At 37.7% G+C, this 20,508-nt stretch overlaps 1 protein-coding gene across 6 annotated transcripts in view; it reads right to left on the reverse strand.

The window, feature by feature from the left end:
- BIRC6 (baculoviral IAP repeat containing 6) overlaps positions 1–20,508 on the reverse strand; it is a 174,355-nt gene that overhangs the window by 148,818 nt on the left and 5,029 nt on the right. For all 6 annotated transcript variants that reach the window (XM_032102542.1, XM_032102544.1, XM_032102545.1 and 3 more), the window contains exons 2-8: positions 9,677–9,858; positions 7,125–7,262; positions 6,551–6,744; positions 4,785–4,896; positions 3,447–3,529; positions 2,060–2,282; positions 1,799–1,959 (exon numbers count right to left, since the gene is read on the reverse strand). In XM_032102542.1, the coding sequence (XP_031958433.1) occupies positions 1,799–1,959; positions 2,060–2,282; positions 3,447–3,529; positions 4,785–4,896; positions 6,551–6,744; positions 7,125–7,262; positions 9,677–9,858 (1,093 nt within the window). The remainder of the gene's footprint in view (positions 1–1,798; positions 1,960–2,059; positions 2,283–3,446; positions 3,530–4,784; positions 4,897–6,550; positions 6,745–7,124; positions 7,263–9,676; positions 9,859–20,508) is intronic.

The following is a 20,508-nucleotide window of genomic DNA, read 5'->3' on the forward strand; positions in this document are numbered from 1 at the left end:
TAAAAATTAGGAAAAAAACCACGATGTGTACTAAAACTGGCCATTCCTTTTAGCCAGCATTGTTCATCCATTGATGAGTTCATCACAGACACCAACAACATAAAGACTTTTTTCCTCCATTATCAAACCATTGGATCAGATTTCTTTTTGTCCCATTCTACTATTGTATTCCTACAATTCAGGCATAAATGGAATTAAAACGAAAGCCAGTTCTCAGGAATCATTCCAAGAAAAATAAAATCAAACAATCAGGACATCTAAAAATTAATACTGATATCTTCAAATTCCTCAAAATAATCTCTGGAATGTAGGGCAGACAGACTGGTCTTCAATTCTACCAGAGCAATTTTGAAGCTAGTAAAGAAACAAGGTATGAGTAGCGTGTTGGTTTTAAAAATACTGCCAGATTCCTAATTTTGTCATTAAAACAGATTCTGTTCAAGATACCTTTTCAGGAGAAATAGGTCCCTGAGTAGTTCTAAGAATATATGAATAATTAATGCATCTGACTTTTCCAATAAAAGAAATTATTTCCTATTACAGGCTCCTTACGCACAGGAAGAACAGTAATCCCTTTGCAGCTTCAGGTATAACTACTCAAAATACCAAGTCAGATCCTCAAACTTCACCAAACTGGATGCTTCTTCCTCATATCCAAGAAACAGATCTTTTTTGGGCCAAACCTGATCAACCTTCACTTCACAACACGACAGAGACAATTCAGTACTTTGATTCTCATCCAGCTTCCCCTTACACAGAGAAGTGATAGTAAATGTCATGTAGGTTAAATGAAATGAAAGATGCTTAGTTCTGAGGAGTATGATGACACTGTCCTTTATCCAGCTCTTAAAATCAGTTTAATTCTTTGACTCTTAAGGAGTTCACAGCCCTAAAGCTACAGCAAGAGTCTAGGCAGCTGTTAGGCCCCACATGCAGATATTGCCCATGTCTTCAGAAGAGCAAGATTCATATTCGCTCTGCACTACTACAGATACCACACCAAGCTTAAAACCAAAGATTTACCTCCCTGTGCATGTAGCAGTATTCTTACTTTCTCCTTACTGCTGAAGTTTAAGAAGAAACATTCAGAAAACTAGCAACACTCCCCAAACACCTTTTGTTCTAATTTTTCCAAGGTATTCACTCTTTTGAGCTTTGGCAATACCAGGCAAGAGTTCCCAGTAAGAGACTGCATGAAGCATGAGTGAAATACTCCTTTTTCTCATGTCACACTTTCTAAGCACTGGCATACCCTATAGCTTATCCAAACCCTTGCAACAGGACTATCTAATTGCTTAGAGTCTGTACACATGTATTAAAGGTATGCAAGGAAGTACAAATTCCTAGCACATCCACACAATTTATTTTCAGAATGACATAATCGAAATTACGGAGAAGCAATCAGGGAAAAGCATGCTCCAGAAGTCCATGAGGAGCTTTTACTTTCAAAATCTGAAATGTATAATCCATAACTAAAATGAAAAGCTAATCTAAAACTTATATTCCTTTCTCTTTTTTCTCTGCCTCAGAAATATCAGCATAGGGCAGCAATGAGATCTGCAATCTCTCTGCTAGTGGAATATAAAAACTAGAACAGCAGGAAACTGGCTTAAAAAATAGACATTTAGATCAGTCTTTTTCCAGTGTTCAATTGTATACAAATATAGAGTGACTAAAAATATTTTTTCCATGAAAAGAAAATTACCAATCTTAGGTTTCACAAAGCATGACTTTGCTAAATGGCATGTACCACTTACATAGCAGCATTTCATATTTCTAATTTTGTAGACTGGCATACCTGTCTCCTTCTAATTTTGGTATGTCTGAGCAGCTAGATGAATCTTCTAACCATGCTAGTGTTGGTCTCCTTGAGTCAACCCCTGAGCTCTGTTCTCCTGATAACATAAGTTGCTGCACAATAGCGGGATCATACGCATTGATTTCAAATTTTAAGTGGACCTGAGAAATAACAACAAAAACAGAAAAGGTATTTGATTTTGAATCAAGATTTGCCTAATCAGTAAAGAGTAGATGAAAAATGATTGTTTATATTGGATACCTTCATAAGTTTGGAAACATCCCATATGCAGATCTTTCCTCGTTTTGTTGCAGCAGCTAGAAAATGAGGGCAACTTCCAGATCCAAAGCAGGTTATTCTGTCAGTGCCATCTGTGCAGGGAAATTGTGCTGGACTTGTTGCCAGCGTGACTGAAAGAGGTACATTCTGAGTGTGCTCACCCTTGACAAATGGGCAGTTTGGGGAATGTCTCTCATGTTCAGACCTTTTCAGATTAAAAACAAACACAGAAAATATTGATTTCTTACTGTGAAAAATACACACAGCATATACAAGCTAAGCCCTAGAAGTGAAGCTGAAACAGAACTGTTTGAACTGTATTGCAGTCAACCATAAAGGAGAGTTCTGAAGTTACTAACACAGCTTTCCCTGATTCTCAAATAGCAGACTGTATTAAAGACTTTGATCACTCAATGCACTTCCATATTCAAATGGATCAATCTACACAGTGCTCTTAATACAATTAGTCCATTAAAAAATAATTGTTCTATAGGCAGTAGCTAATCATGTCCCCATGAAGAAAAGCACATTAATGCCCATAAATTAATGTACATTAAAACTCCAATGTTATGAGTAGCTTTAGAACCAATGTCTCTTTTTTAGTTCTATATCCACAAATAAATAAATCAAAACTGAAAACAGTCCCAAACGTCACATTGACCCAGAAGCATGGAAAAGACCTAATCCTGATATACAACTAAGGCAGAGACATGACAAGAGCAATTACACAGCCACAAAATGTCTTGAAAATCGTAAGTGAAAGGAGTAGACAAGAACTACAAAGATAACATTACAAGGAAAAGTTTCCAGCAAGTCAGGAATCCAATGTGTTCAAGAAAAGATTATAAATTACCAACTATTCAAGAAAAAAATTACATTAAGAATTCTTTAATCAGTGTAAGGTCCCACATTTCTGTCACTATGCACAATTTTAGATGATTCAGGAAACTAGTAATGGATGCTGCAACTTCACATAAAAGGCAAATGCATACTACCATAGCCGTGGCAGTTTTTGAACTTGGAAAGAGATGTGTTTTAGTCACAATCAAAGAGAAGGCTCAGTTTAGATCCCTGCACAGAAGTATTGGCTGACAACTCTCAAGGAGCAATTTGAAATGAAATAGCAAATCAGAATTAAGAAATAAATCCAACTACGAAGTTTTTGGTTTACCATTACACAGAAATTTGATACAGTACATCAAATCTTTTTGTGATTTGTTCCATGGAATCATTTTAGAAACCTATTTTTGTCAATGACTTGTCCTAAACTCACCAGAAATACCACTGAGATATGCTGATTTTTGTCCTTCGAAGATTTCTAACCTCTTCAGCACAAAATTAAGCCTACTTCAAACATCATTAAACTTACCAAGGTTCATCTGTAGGCTCCCAGCACACCAAGCACACACTACAGGTAAAGCACATGGCTCTGTCATCTCCTGATGAAGCAGGCTATGAAAATAAGAAGAAACACTTGAAATTTATTCAGCTATGTACTGTGAAACACTTTTAACTAAGTTATCAAGTCCTTTCCTTCTAGTGACATACTAAAGCATCACATCAAACATATAAAAGGCCACAAATTATATACTACAAAGTGTCAGTATTTCACAATAAAAAAGGATTCACATTACTATAGAAGAGATCCAGAACTAACATTCATGCAAGTCATTCAATGCAAACCACAGACATAGAACAGAAATAACTTTTTTCTTTGGCAGAAGTTCACAAAGTTAAAAAAATTTAGAACTGCAGCAGAATAAATACTTGGATAAACACAGGTTAAAAAATATTCCAACCAATCTCTTAGGACATAAAGTATTCTCTATCACTCCTATGAAAAGAACAGTTGTTACTAGCTGAAGTAACTAAGGAAAAACAATCAAAATTTCCATTCTCTTAAAATTTTGAATTTTCATGACCTCATTTCCAGACATGCTTGGGAATATGCAGATGCAATTCTCACATATGAATTTCCTGCATTTCTCCTTCTGTACAAGTTTAAGAAATCATCCAAAAATTTAATCCACTTGCACCTGTCGGGCTTTGCAGCTGACATAATGAGGAAGACAATATTGCTGTCAAATGATAGGCACTGCCCAGCCATCATTATCTAAATCCATATTATAATTTTTTCTTTACAGCAGGAATAATTTCAAAAATGAAAAATGGAAATAAGCAAAAGTAGTGGAATAAAATGTTGAGGTGGTCTTTGTTCACTAAGCCTAACAATTTGATGTGATCTAGGATCTCTGTTTGATACAATACTGTTTAAGTTCTACTAGAAAATATGGTTAGAGAACTTCAGTGCCAAGCTTATTGCTCTTTTGCTTTACTTGTACTATAAAAAGGATTATTTATTCAACAATCTAACAAGGAGAAAGACATTCTACATAACAACCAATTTCATCTTTATTACGATTGTTTAACTCTGATAAATCTGATATGTAGAAAAATTTTATATGCTCAAGTTCAGAACAGTATTTTCTGTGATCCGACCCAAAAAAAAAGAAGCAAACTCAAGGCATCAAAACCCCTTGAAACTTAAAAAAAAAAAGAGCTAAATGACAAAGTTTTTATGGTTTATGCATAATTGAAGGAATCCACTAAAACAAGAGGAAAGAAACCCCACTAAAAAACATCACCACCTTTTTTCCTCCACCGTCCCACCTAGAGAACAAATACTAAGTACAACTAAATCTTGTACCTGGTGATAGAATCCAGCTTGAGCCATAGGATCTGGCTGTGCCCACCGATAACCCACGTGAGGCCATGAAGTGAACGTCTCCCGTCTGTTAGCCTCACTATACATCAAAGACCTAGAAAGGTGAAAAACTCTACGTTACCCAAAGCTGCCACTTAAAATTTAAAACCTCACCTGTTTATGAGATACTTTCAGTGCTTTAGTAACCATTAGAAATAGCATGAATAGTTACCTATAACTCATACATAAAATTATAATTAACTATCACAGGAAAGTTACAAACTTCCCTCACTTGGGTGCTTAAAATACATCCCCAGTAAAAAATGAAAAGCCATACAATAACCTACAGGCCTTAAAAGCAGGATTAATAAAATAAGCTTCCAGGTAGCCTATTTGATCTACCAGCAGAAAAGGATCAAATACCCAAAGCTATTCTGCATCTAAGGAAGGTGGAGAATCTAGACCAAAAGAACCGCAAGAGAGTTGGATTTTTTTTTAACATGACAACTACTGCAAAAATTTGGGGTTCTTAGTTAAACAGATATGAATATGCATATTTAAAAATAGTGTAAAGCAATATTTTAGGTTAACTGAATACATGGTACAACCCCCCCACAGTCACCACTCACTACATACTATAATACTTATAAATTTTAAACTACTAAGTCCCAAAATATGAACCCCTCTGCAACTCAGCAGTTACAGAGCAAAGAAGTTCCTCTCCTTTCCACCTTCACTCAGTGCATGTCGCTCATCTGCAATAGTACATGAGAAATGAGTATCAGTTTTTCTTTTCCCTTGACAGGATTTTGTTCTCCCAAGAACTAGGGCTGTTAGATGGAAAGGTGCCTTATTTCCTGTTTCTGCTCCTCAGTTTCAGGAGATTTTTGCTGTCTTGTAAAGGAATGGAAATATTAAAACATTTCCTGCCAAGGAAGTAATCTATTCTAGCAACACCCACATAAGAGCTATCTTAACTTGACATTATACCAGTTTAAGAGACAGATCTTGGGAGAGCTCTAATCGAAATACAATATGGTGATGCACAGGTAGAACCTGAAGGCTTGGGGAGGGGAAGTTAAGAGATGTAACCAACTTGATTAAATTATTTGAGGTATAAGAAATGATAATACATTTGCAAAATTATATTTGTACAGACCCTTTCAAGAAAGAACTAATTTACAGACTTAGAAGATTTACCAGTATTCTAACTAGTTTTAGCTTATGAAAGTTAAAAGAATGCATTACTTGCCTGTGTATACATGACCACTTGGATCAGAAAGAGATGAAGCAACCATCTAATGTAAAATGTTCTCTGACCCCAAATACATACCAGGTGACTAGAGAGTTCAGAAGTAGCATATATAATGGTCTGCAAAGGTAACTTCCTAAACTTCTAAACCATAAAACATAGGTATGACTCTTTCTTGTATGAAGGAAAATGAACTGACTTCAGGATACAGTGTAATATGTATTTAATGCTGCAATTGTTACCTTTCTAAAGTATATGTTGGGGTTAAGGGCAAAGTGAATTCAATTTGCCTGGCATTAAAGTTGAAACCCAGACAGTCTTGTGGCATCCATAAAGGCTTTGCTAAGTTCAGTAATATGTATGGCACAGCGTGCATTGAACAGTTAATTAGCTGTATGTGTAAGAGCAACAAAGCACAAATAGGATTAATTCTTAGGCAAGTAAGTTAAAGCCATCTAAGAGCTTATTCTGATACAATTAAGGAGTCAAATTCACCACTTATTTTGTCTTAATGTACCTGTCCACAGATCGTCCAGGTCCCACACCAAGCTCTGGCCGTGCGCTGGGTAAGAGGTAAGATAACCTATCCATCACAGAGGATGCTACAGGTAAGGCAGCAATATTTTGATTTATCTTCTTGAGTTCATTTACAATGGCACTGGCGACAGACTTCAAAACATGATGAGGAAGGTGGAACGTAACCGTTGCCCACTAAATAAGAAAAGAAGCATCTACATTTTAAAATTTAAACATCTAAACAACAAACAGGTCACAGAAGTGTCAAAACCAAGCACACATTACATCAAGAAATACAACAACAGACACACAAAAGCGACACATACGTAATGCAAGGAAAGTCAGTAAATTCAAATTTTAAGCTCAGTTGGGTTATTAGTTGACTTTGTCAGCAAGAAACTAACCGTATTTATTCTCTTACCAAGTAAAGCTTCACATAGAAAACTAAGGAACAGATAATATACTCCACTGTCTTCAACCAAAATCCACCACAATGAGTCACAGATTTTGTATGTTTCAGTGGCAGACACACAAATTAGACTTGGAAATCCAGGTTAGACAGTACAAAGTCTTACCTTCGCAACTTTATGATTTGCTGCTGTTTCATGTGAGGTATTTTTTAAGCCATCCTTCAGTTGAGTGATGAACAAATCATATCCCTCTGTGCTAGAAACATCTACTTTTTCTATGCAGGCAGATAACAGCTGCTGAGCCTAAAATGCAGATTTGCAAGCAAAGTTAGCATCCACGCTGAATAACTACAACAGGAATTATGCCTGTTTCATCACGCCAGGGAATGTCCTTTGCCATATCCTACTTTATCATACATTATATCAGCATAATTCCCATAAAAGATCCAGAGCTGAGTAAGATGTTCTAAATTCATAGGCCAACCAATAGATAAACTTCAGCAATGGCAACAGTAATTACTACAAATTCCCTCAAGGGCAATATTACCAATGTCAACAAGTCAGTCATGTAAGTTAAAACTGAAGATCTATTAAAGCAAGCAGTGAGGACACATCTATTGCCCAATGCTTTCTCTTCAAAAGGATTCACTCAGCTTTAAGGACAAAAGTGAGAGCAAGAACAAAAGTCTTGACATTTTCTGAGTAGCTTTGTATCTTCAAAAAGGTAGATAATAATGAGAGCAACAACACTGCAACAAAACTAGAAATAAATTACTTAAAATGCTAATACAATGAAGCCGAAAAACGAGGCAAAAAAACTCCCAGGCTAGTTCAGAAATTAGTTCTTAAAACTCAGAAATAATGCAGCAAGAAAAGAATGCTGTAAGCATCCATTTATAGACTTTTTCTTCCAAGTCTCATCTCTTTCGAGCTTATCCCGCTGTCGGCTAACTTCATGTTGACAGGTAAGATTTAAAAGGTATGCTTAATGTACAAGGCACAGAGTATTGTAAATCTCCTGTTAGGAGGGTTAACATCTGTAAAACATGATAGGAATTCTTTCAAGTTACAAACACAGGGAAATATTTCCCAAAGACAATGGTCAGACAGTCCTTTAAACAACCACTAACTGCTCAAAACAGAATGGACCAAATGGCCCCTTGGTTATGTCCTCGGGAAATTCAGGAGAAGAAAGGCTGAAATAAGGCAAACCAATCCCCTAGCTAAGGTTGTATCAGAAGAACAACAGACAGACTGTGGTAGTTCCTAAATTTTAGTGTTCTACAGGTAATTCAAAATAGCATAAAGGTTGCTTCATAACTTGTTAATGCTGACAATTAGAAATGCATAAAGGTGCACTGCACTACCAGCAGATCAAACATATTAAAAGACTACTTAAATTAAGTGCAAAAATTTGCAGAAAAGTTCTAGAGACAAACAGAAACTAAACACCCTTCCTTGAATAAAAGTTCTTGACCTTTCTATGATGAAAGAGGTGGACAGATGTGTTTGTATGACATTTGCTTAATATTCACTAAATTTTTCCAAGGTCTGGGTTACCGCCTCCTTAAAATTAAAAGTAAGAACTTAAGACAGATAATGTTTTGTCTTCTACCTCACTGATCTGGTGATGAACCTCCCAAAGCTATTCCTACGGAACTCCAAATTTCTTTTTCTACAGGAAGTGTCTTTACAAAGAAGTGCTGTAAATAAGGGTCTGTAAACTCTTTAGAACCAAAGAACCTTTGTGCCAAAAAACTGACATGAACTTACAGGTTGTATTGAACCATGTGAGACTGCAAGCCTGTCACAGCAGACCTTATGAAAGGAAATCCTGACCTCTGACACTTTCTTCACACTCAGCCACACATACCAAGATTCTTTAGTAACCCACAAAGGGTGTAAAAGTGATGCCAGTGGACAGCAAGCCTGCGGAACCCAGGAAGCTCTCTTCAGAGAGCTCTGTGAAACATTTTACTGCTGTTATTCCTACTCAAGTCGCACAGCTAAAAACCTCACATATAATACACATTCTTGATTCATAGGAAGCACCTGTTATTCAATACTTCAGGAACACATAAATAATTTACATCAATTCTGAGGATAAACAAATGCAACAAATCTTAAGCATTACACTCTAAGCAGAAATGTCTACATTAGCTTCTCTTAAAGTGATACTAAATGCTCAAACCACGAAGTACTGTGTTACAGCTGATCCAAACATAAAAGGGAAGCCAGGTTTGCACAGAAAAAAGTCTTTTGTTAGGCCAGCCGACCTTGCTAGAAAACTTAAGATTCCGGCACTAATTCTTCACATGAAGAAACACCGTATTACCTGATTTTGTCTTTCTTTCCCTGAAACAACAACAACAACAAAATAATCAGGGATACCTAACAGCCCAGACTGATTCCTAGAAGTGCATATAGATTCCATACACAAGCACTGACAAAGGTGGGGAAGTGAGTTCTTATCTGTGGTCACTAAAAAGTTCTTTCATCTGAAATAATGTGGTCTTGAGGCATGCTCTGATTTGTTTGAGATACAGGTAACTGTGAAAAGCTACAGCCCTATGACAGGTAATAACTAAGAAACCTTTCCATTACATGGCGTTAATGTCACTCTAGAAACCCAGAGACAAATATCTGGTTTCAGTACTTCTAACACAAGTATTTACATACCTCTTTTTGTTCCCCCCCCCACCCCCCCCATATCTTACCTCTGTAACCGGCAATTCAAGCTGAACCACGTCATCTTGTTTTGAAACAGGCGTTTGCAGAGCTGTGTCTAACAGTAAGATACCATTGAGATCTTTCCTACATCCTACTGCGTAATCGTCCACAAAGATCACTTTATCCACAGCAGAAATATACTGGCATTTCACCCGTCCACCTGGTTTAGCTATAAAGGGAAAGACAAATGCAAGATCTAATTAGAAAAATGCTTTTATAGAAAAGACCTCTAATTTCTTTTTTGGAAAGTAATGTAACACTTTGGCAAAATCTTTACTTCTTGAGATGATCAAAACCTAGCATTTTAGCTACCACAACTTTCACCAAGCTTTTATATTTCCTACATTAAAAAACAAACTACCAAAATCTGTGCATCCCATCAATAACTACAACCATTTTATTCCTACAGTGGAAGTCATTACTTGAAGTCCTCCTCCTACCAGGAGACCAAAACTAGTGTTTTCAAGCTTAATGCAGATGCCTGGTGTACTTGATACTAGCTGACAGTCAATAATAAGAACTAAATTGTACAAATCAGCATGAACACTGAGACAAAATTGCTAAATTACCATTAAGATTTATAAACACCATTTCATCAAGCAAAACAATAGTTAAACTTCTCAAAACTAAGTACAGCACGCAACATGTACCATTGTGGTGTGTGTTCCTTGAGACACTACAACAGCTCATTTCTGCTCAGTGCTGCACATGTGATGTCAGTAACAGGTTTGAGAAGTTTGGTGAAGGTAGAGGAAGACTGTCAGCAGATAAGTAAGGAAAGGTTGTGGCAATGGATATTATCCCCCAAAATGTTTAATGTTACTCAACACTATTACACGTCTAAAGCTGGCTTGACTGCAGAACTAAATGTAGTTCATGTAAAATGCTACCTGCATAGAAGGTAAACTGCTTTCAATCACAGACAGTGTAAGCTGCCACTCCAGAAGTGGACTGTGTGTGCTATAAATATAGGGACACATTCTCCAATGGCAGCTAAAAATGCTGGATCGTCAACATAGATGTCTTCCTGTTGCACAGGAACAGGAGTTTCGTTAAATTTTGCATTAGTCATGTCCTGTCCATGTTCTCCTCTTTCCTCAGGCACTGGATACTGTTTTTATTATAAATAATTAAAAAATCACCATTTTGGTAGCGAGCATACAGTAAAACATCCAGGTAAGGACACCTACATAATTCTGTCATCTTCACACTTTGATAGAGTTAAACGGAAATTAAAACTCCTGGAAATATAGGGCACATGAATCTGACCACATTACATTTGTGGTATCCTCTCTTTGAAAATGCAGGTCAAGAACAGTTGTCAGCTGCCCTTCCCACCAAGATTTTGGAAACAATGACTCATATACTCACAAAACAAAGGACGTATGCCCTTGCCTGCATTAAGTATACTGCAACTGTAATCACTGATATAGCAGTCAGAAACACTTCAAGAGTCCGGAATCACTTGATAGTTATGAAGTCTTTGGTCCCTGCTCACCAAAAAAGGTTTCTCTGAATGGCAAATCAACTAATTTCAAACTGTGTTTTTGCCAATACACTGGAGTTCTTCACACAAGACTTTCTACAGCCAACACAGCTGCAGGCAAGGAAGTAAATCATTCTACAGGAAAGTAACAGTTTTGACAAAAATTCAAATACGTGTTTTAATATCTTTATAAGTTTCAACAATGTACTGGAAACTATTATGCAAATAAACTGAATGGTATCTGATGCACTAGACTAGAAACCTCAGCATGATGATGGGTGCAAGACTGTCCAGTGTGATCCAAGGGATGGATCACTACAGGTCACTTTCTTTATCCTATCACTTCTCTCCTTCTCCCTCCCAGAAAAAATGGGAAAAGCAGCTCACCCTTTCTGGCAGTGCCAACACCATGAACACTTTCTTTTGCACTTTCCTTATTTCCTGTCAAGCACAGGAGTATGCTCATGCCCTGTGACTAGGAGTTCAGCAGTGTGTAGGAGCCCCAGTCATTGTGGCTTTCCAGGCTAGACCATTCTTATTTTATCATTTCTGTAGTGATGTTAATGAAATCTCATGTCTAATGCAGCAAACTGCTAATATTCTTTGAGTAAATGGTCCAAATCTTCAGAAGCCAATGAATATTACTAACAAGGCAGATAACATAGTATTTCTACTCCATTACAAAACAAAAGAAGAAGTTGTAACTACAGAACAAGAAATATATTGCCTACCAGCTGTGATTTTCCCTGTGCTGGCTAATGGTTGGTTACATTGACAGAAAGATCGGCCAAATTCTCTCTAGAAAGTTATTTACAGTTGCTGGTTTTATTTTATTTGAGGCACATAAAAACAAAACAAGCTCCCTTAGCCTAAGTCGATGGAGTTTCAAGGAAATGATTTGATCAATATTTAGTATTGTTCCAAAACCCAGAGAAACACATTCTGTAACTGACTAGTTTAGACTGAATAGCCTCTGAGTTGCTGAGAAGCTTTTTTGCTAACAGGAGTTTAATTTTACAAGTACACGAAACACATTTCAAGATGATTCTAATACTAGTCACATACTACAACACAGTCTACGTATGGCTGACCATATGATTATAATAATAGATTGAGAACCAGGAAACCAAAAAATTTAGAAGTCGCCACTACAGGGGTAGTAACCTAGAAGTTATGCCTAGAAAAGTTAAAACATCCTCAAAGCATTGTTAGAAGCGTCCTTTCTAACTCAGGATCAGTATTTTACAACCTGCCAAAGGACTCTGCCAATACCCTTTGAAAAACATACTGGTGCCACTCTACCATTATGTCCTGCCTGTCCAGCTTGACTAAGTTTACTAGCAATAAATAGTGATCTCCATCTTCACAAACCACAGCTCAAAAGTTTCATGTAAAATCACTAAATTACTTAAGGCAGATCATCAAAACCCAACTGTTACTCTCATTTTAGCCCCAATTTCTTCGGCTGTAATTTATTTTGGGTGGTAGGAAAAGAAACAGTCATTCAAAGTTTCTAATGATTTTGCTTTTCAGTCTTGGCACAAGTGAATCACAGCTTCTCCCAGTATCTCCAGCCTATCTGCTTAGGATTAAAAACAAAGCAACTCACGAAGAAGTCATTAAACCTTTTGTCAGTTCCTACGAGGAAACCTGGCAGGCTGCTAGCAAGCTAGAAGTGCAAATCCAATAGCATATTACATTATGGTATGTCATCTATTACAACATTAGAACTAGCAACATAAAAACTTAAAACCAAACAAACATCAGACTGCAGAAATTAAGAACCTAAGAAAAGGAACATTTCATCACCTCCACCTTCTTTGTTTCAAACAATAAGAGAACAGCGACCAGCAATTTCCTGTGATCAAAATCTGACCTATGAGACTATTACAGAAAACAAACTTGTTTGGGGAATTCATACCAGTCTAAGCAGCATCCGTTGTGCCCCCTTGCCTGTGGGCATTAAGATGAACCAAACCAATTAGAGAATTAGCCTTGCGTTTCAAGGAGCAGAACAACAAAAAAGTTTGTCTCCATCTCTCTGCTAAAGATAGATTCAGCCTCAAAGCTATAGAGCTTAAGAGAAGTGGCTGTCACCTGAAAATGCTTGGCCACCATCATGAAGAGATGTAGATTAATGCGGGCAGTAACACCTTTATCTTTTGTGGTATAGAAAAAAAGTTAATTCACCTAGAAAATTGCTAGCCAGGAATGGTACTAAAACCTATCAAAGTCAGTAATTTTCTTGACAAGAAGCTCCCAATACAGAGCAAGAAAGCCCCTCCAATAGGTTCTAAATTACAGTAAACTAACACTTACCTGCAGCTATAAAGTGAGAGTGGTAAACACATGCATCATAGCACTAATTCCATAATGCAAAGATCCAAGTCCAATCAAACATCTAAAGGAACATTCATAACTTTGATCTATGGATGCCACTAGGTCTTTAAATTAAGAATTAAAGTAACATTTTTGGAGAAACAGAAATCCCATTAGCCCAGCAGAGCCGATACATTATGTGCACCAATACTGGTTTCCATATTTTCAATTTAAACTAAAATATCTAAACAGTATCTCAGTACTCCTTTCAAAATACTGCAAGCATGGGAAAAACAAATGAATGAAGTTTCAGGAGATCAAAAGCTCCATCTATTCCATTTATTTTGTACCATAAGATTTGAGCATCAAGCTACTTAAAGAGAATCCAAAACTCAAGAAAAGGCCGTGTTAGTGAATAGCAAAACTATCCTTTCCATTTGAGACAAAAACACTTCCTGCTAGAACCTCACTCAGCTACTTCTCATACATTTTTCACATGTACCTCGGATTAAAAAAACTTTAGATATCAGTTGTCCTCATTTGCTACAAGGCAGGTGCCTTTCCTATTGCTACCACTTCATGTGATCACAAAACCAACTGAAAGTTAGCAAGTATAACACTTAACTATAAGCTAGCTAAGCAACACATCTGCCAAGGCAAGCGTATCAGAACACTTGCAGTTTGAGGAAGTTCTGCAGTACAAATAAAAAAAAAAGAGAACTCTGTCAAAGTTCACCTTGCTGTCTTAACTTGCTGTATTTGCAGGAGTCTATTTTGAACTAATACTACAGAAAATCACAACTATGAACAAACTGCAATGGGGTCACACAAAAGAGGATAAAGAGTAAATCATTGCAAGTCTGGTCTAAAAATAAAGTTGTCTCCAAATTATTTCACATCAGTGGCTCCCAAATGAAACAAAGACACGGTGGTTATGAGCACTTGGGAACACCATAACAAGAAGCTGTCCAAGGCATGGCCAAATCAGGCCATGACTGCTCCTAATTACTGAATTTATCAGTTAGAGATTCTCCCTTGTTCCTCCTCTTCTCCTCCCCATGTACATCCCCCGTGGGTACTTCCACAGTGTAGTTTTATCTTCCAGGTCTAGGCCCAGCCCCTTATTTCCACTAAATATCACCTCACCAAAGCAGTCTGCAGCCATCACAAAAGCACTCCATGAGCCCCTCCTTTCCACAAAACAAAAACACACTCAAACTTGAGGAAAGGATAGAAAGGAAACTATAAGATGAACACAAGTTCAAGTGCCTATTTTAGACAAGTTACATAAATAGCTTAAACCAGGTATACACAAGCAACATTTTCTCTTTTAGATTTCACTATATACACACACAACTTCATCTGCCACATCACCTGGAAGAGCTGTCCAAAATGACTGAATAAAGAAAAAACACACTAGAGCTAAAGCAGGAAAGAAAACGAAAAATGTTCTCCAAACAGCAAGAATATTGAAGGAGACAAATGCAAGTGCCTTCAAACTCACTTATTTGCCAAAACTGGATTTAGTTAATAAAAAACAAGACACGTGATCTAAAGTTCATCTTTTCCTTTGGTAACAAGCAGGACAGAGTTGCTTCAGTATCAGTTTCATTATATGATAGCTGGTTTTAATAATCCTTATTAATAGGAAGATGTGTTATCTGGGCCAAAGCACTGGAGACTGCCACATGAATATTAACTAGATGTGTCTGCTCAAGCAACTACTAACAGAAACTAACACTAACACTTAAAAGGTTTCAGAACATAAACAAAACCCCACTGAGATCAAGACAGTTCGTATCTCACTCACTTTGCAGGCACAGAGTCTTCTTCCACTCTACAGATTCAAAATGAGAGTGAATCAGCAGGCAGACACTGGTGAGCTCTTTGTGCCTGTGCTCTTTGTGTGGTTTCAGATCTCCATGTATCTGACATCACTGTCACCTTGTATGTACAGAACACAGCTGCTCACAGAGCTTTACGCCGTTATCCCAAGAACAAATGAGGAGACATTTCACAAGGCATTCTAGAATCCTTCCTGCAAGCTCCGGTAAACTGTGAAAATGTAAGTCTCTACAATTCTTCTGCAAACACCTCACAGAGGGCACATTTTTCCTCAAAATTTTTCTTAAATTGAAAGATGATGAAAAAAATTCAGGAAAGTTGTCTATCAAAAAGTGCAGACAGACAGATTCCACAGCTTCCACCCAGAATCAGACGCAGGCAAGGAACACTTCACAGCTCAGTAACAGGAAGTTCCCGTTCTTCAAGTGCTAGTCCCATCACAGCATTTCACAACAAAGAAACTTTGCCAGATGAAATTTTACTACCAGTTCCTCTTTTGGTCCCTAAAGTGGCATCTGAGTTCACCCATTACGTATCTTGCAGTCTCTGCAACAGGAGAAAACATCTCCACATATGGCACTTTTTGAACTCCCGAGACTGTCTGGCAGGAAATGGTTTAGCTTCTCCCCCTTCCAAGCCCCAATATTGTAAGGAGATTCCAAGACATCATGCTGGGAGAAGCAGCAAGTTCTCAAAAGCAGATGGGTGGGTTATAAGACAAGTGAAAAACATTGTCACGTGCAAAGTTAGTCGTTAAGGATACAACACCTAGCTGGCAGCCAGTTATGAATGGCATTCAACAAAGCTTGATATATGGTTCACTACCTTCATCAATGGCTTGGATGGTGGGACAGGCTGCACCTTTATTTAGACTGTGGATGACACCAACAGAAGATGACTGAGGGCAACTGATGCATTAAACGGCAGGGCTGCCTTTTAGAAGGATCTCAAAAAGACAGAGGAATGGCTCGACACTGATCTCCTGCTGTTCAATGAAGACAAATGCAAAGTGTTACACCCAGAATGGAATATAACCCCATACATCAAGAGAAGCTGGGGACCAATTGTCTGGGTGGCAACCCAACAGAAAGAACTTGGGGATCCTGATGCACAGGCAGAACATGAGGCAGCAATGCATCCTCTCAGCAACAGTTACCATAGAGGGAACCACAGGAAAAGATCAGTCTCCTCTAATCAGCAATAAGCCCACATCCAGAACACCACTTACATCTTTGCTCCTCCACCTGAGATATCAGGACATAATGTGAGAGTCCCATGAAGGAGGGTACCAAGAAGTTAGAGGGCTGGAACACACAACATGTGGGGAAAGACTAAGATGACTGGGCTTGCTTGTTTAGCCTGCAGAAAAAAAGGTTTAGGAAAAAATCTAAAAGCAGTCTTCCATTACTGCAGCAGTAGTTCAAAAGGTATTCTAGACTGCTGAGTTACTACCTATCTTTCTCTTTTGGACATTACTTTAAAAAAAAGTACTGAACAGAGAAGCAGCCACAGTGGATCAGAGAACAATGCTCATAGCAGCACATTTTGTCCAAGACAGTGGTCTAAACCAAGTGGTTAGTGAAGAATTTAAGAAAGGTAATCTACACAATGGTTCTTTCCTGTAACACTCCCAGCCCCAGTCAATCTGTGCTTAGGGACCTTCTGTGCCAAAAGGGATTTCAGTTATTATAGCGAGCTTTGATAGGTTTTTCTTCTATCACTTTGTCCAACAGTGTTGCAATTCCACAAACATATAGCATCCACAATGCCCTGCAGCCAGGAACTCCATATTTTACTATTTCGAACAGTTACTTTTTGGATGCCCTCCACTCCTGTACTTGAATAACCAACTCCCAATTTTCATTATTCACATGCTCTCACTCTCTTACCTCTGATTCCAAATCATCCCCATCATCTTTTTCAGACTGAATACTGTTTCACTTACATAAAACAGTCCACACCTTAAGTTTCGAGTTCTGTTACATGCTTTTTGAGACAGAAATACAGCACACATAGAGACATTGAAAAGGACATATTATTAGCTGAGTTCTTGACAACTTCTCTAGCATTTGCTTATACAGCAACTACTGAGCATTAAGATGGTATTTCATATTCCTAGCACAACTCCAAAATCTCATCCTGGCATTATGAGTTAGTTCAGACCCCAGTACCCCAGGCTAACACTCCACTAAATTCTTATGAGTATTTCAAGTTTATTAAATGCATTCTCACAATCTCCTACTAATTACTTCTACACAGGGAAGCTGAAGTAGAACAGACTAGATTCATGCACGTTTAATTTATATTTAAAAGTGAAACTATTCTTTAGGATGTCTTTTCAAATTCTTCAGAGAAGCTGGCAAAATTAAAAGGCCTTGTGTATTTTAAACACTTATTTGCATCATAAGAGTATTTCAACATGGTGATCACTTAAGTTAAACCTGAGTTCTGTCACTAAAGAGGGACATTCAGAAAAGCTACCTCAAGCCTGGCCTTGCCAGATGCCTTCTGTAGGTACTGGGAAGCAGGTTCCTCCACAGTTTCAGAATAAGGACTTTTCCTTTCTCATTATGGCACAGGTAGGGAACCTGAGATTATTTACTGGAAAATGCTGGTCTTATGACTTCTGACTCACAAACACTATAGGAAACTGAACAGGAAAAATCCACTATTAAAAAAAGTTTATCAAGCAGCGTTACATATCATTTACATCACAACATAAATCTAGGATCCTGCAGAAGACAGGTCAGCTAAGTCTACCACAGCATTTCTCCACACTAGCCACAGTGCCTTCTTGTTGTCCAATTAAACACTCATTTCCAGTCTTCACTGCCATCTTCCCAGCTTTCTAGTTCCCTAACCCTTTCCCCATTGTCATTCAGGTACTCCATCATAGTTCTCAGTCCCACCCTTCACCCTCCCAGCTCTTCCTTTAAATACGGAGTTTTTCACAAATCTTTGTAGCCTGTTGCCCAATAAACAGAGTTTACCAAACTGTTCTTCAGCTGCCAAATGCAATGATGAGATCCTGATTGCTTCATGCTCAGTCAGATCAGGGAAGTGCAGTGGATCAAACAGCTTTCCCTTCCCAAACTGTACAGGGGACTGAAGAACTGCTGACAGACCATATGCTATGCAAGCCTTCATTAACCAGCACTTGTGATTAGATGTTTTCACTAATGCTACCAATTTTCAAGACACCTTAAGCAAAGTCCCTCTTAAATCACAAACTAAAAAGTTATCAATACTCACTGAATGGCCCTAGCAAATACCTCAAGAAAATTTTAAACACAATACTGTTTATACTGATGTGACAGATAAGTTATTATTTCCATAATTTTACACTTTTAAACTTGTTATGCACAATGTTTATTGTCTATCATCCTCATCTGTGGAGTGCTCTTTCCCCAACATGCACAGGAATCTTCAAAATAAATGTTCTGCAGACTTCCTGTCTACTTTTTCACTAGCAGCGTACACTGGGTCCTTACCAAACCTTGATACTCTTCCCAAAGACAAGGCAGCAAAGGACTTGCAAGTGTTAGTATTCATGTGTACTTCAAAAATGAAAGAACTCAGAGCAATAGCTGCTCTTTCTTGAAACCTCTACTTGGTGACAAGCACTCATCTGGTGACTGCAAGCAGTCGGTGCAATTAAGAGAGCATTAACTATTTAAAGGACAGCTTTCTAACAGCAGAAAGCAATACTGTGGCATCACTTAAGAGCCATCAGGAAAGTGAACTGACCCATGTGTAAATTTTTTATTTACAAATTTTTAAAAAATGGTGAGAAGTTACTGATCCCACTGGAACAAACATGCAACAAGCTATCTCGCAACATGACCTGGGACAGTCTGATACACTCAAAGGTTGTCCATAAGTCCACATGATTGCAAGCCTCACCTCCATCTTCAAGATAGCCTAAGAAACACTTTTGAAATATGTCACACTGTTCAGGGAAAATTAAAGAATGCTTATAAAAGGATGGACAGACAGCTTTGTTTCCTGATTTGAAAGTAACTTGGAAAGAAAAACTGAAATAACAGATCAACACCATACCAAAACAATCAGAACTAATCATTATTAAAAAAGAATTAAAGTGAATCTTCATCTAGGACAGATTTTTCTTATATTATGTCTTGTAAAACTTTAGATGTTCTATTTCACTTAAGTTATGGATACCAGTGCAACAACAACCATAAAAAACATAATTATAAACAGTGTAACTGAAGTCTCAGAAAGTGGTTCTACTGGGCCAGCTAACATTATGGTGGGCTGCCAGAAAGGACCAACTTTAGGACAAGACAGTATGCTAGATCCAAACCACTGATCACCAGGATGTTCAGAATAGTAAAAAGCTCAAGCTTTTAAAGATTACTAAGGCTGGGCAATCAGTAAAAGCCTTCTCCATGCTTTCATTACTTTAAGTCCAACAGAGAGTCACCTGCTTTTTTTCCATAATGTTTTGGACTTGAACTATCAGTTACCTGTCAGAATACATTTCTGCCAAGTTTCTTCTACATCTTACACAACACGGTAAACAACATAACTGGGATCTGAGCTGAAGGGTTTATCACATAGACATATTAAAAGCTGTCTTGACCAAAACTGCATAATAATCAGCACTGAGGTGAAAGTCAGTTTTTTCCCTGAGAAACCTCCATATCAATGAGAAGTGCCTTAACTACCTGTGAGACAATTAGGGCAGGAAGTCAAAGTTCAAATCGCTGATACAAATCCCAGCACAGTGTTTCCTCTCCAGGTCACTACAAAGCATTTCAGGATTTATCTTCCTGCAGAAGACCTTTTTCAAGATTCATATGCAGAGGTGTAGGAAATTTCTGATTATCTGACATTAAAGCATTCTGCAGCCTTTAATATTGCACTGCTGTTGCAATGACAGCCATGAATCCATCGGTCCAGATATGAATGATCTGTCAATAAAATGAAAAAATGTTTCGTGATCATGCATGGCAACATAACATATTGCCTGCATTGCTGCCTGTTATAACTTCTGAATCCCTGCATGAAGCATACACATGCAAACATCCCTTTAAAGCCATGTGAAAAGAAAAGATCTCTAATTTTACTCTATTGTAGCTTCTGCAGAAGATAATCCGGATGTGCTTCAACAGAGCTTGGAAATACCAATTAACAGCATCTTGACAG

Source organism: Corvus moneduloides, chromosome 3 (genome assembly GCF_009650955.1).
Source record: "Corvus moneduloides isolate bCorMon1 chromosome 3, bCorMon1.pri, whole genome shotgun sequence".
In the NCBI taxonomy this organism is placed as follows: domain Eukaryota; kingdom Metazoa; phylum Chordata; class Aves; order Passeriformes; family Corvidae; genus Corvus; species Corvus moneduloides.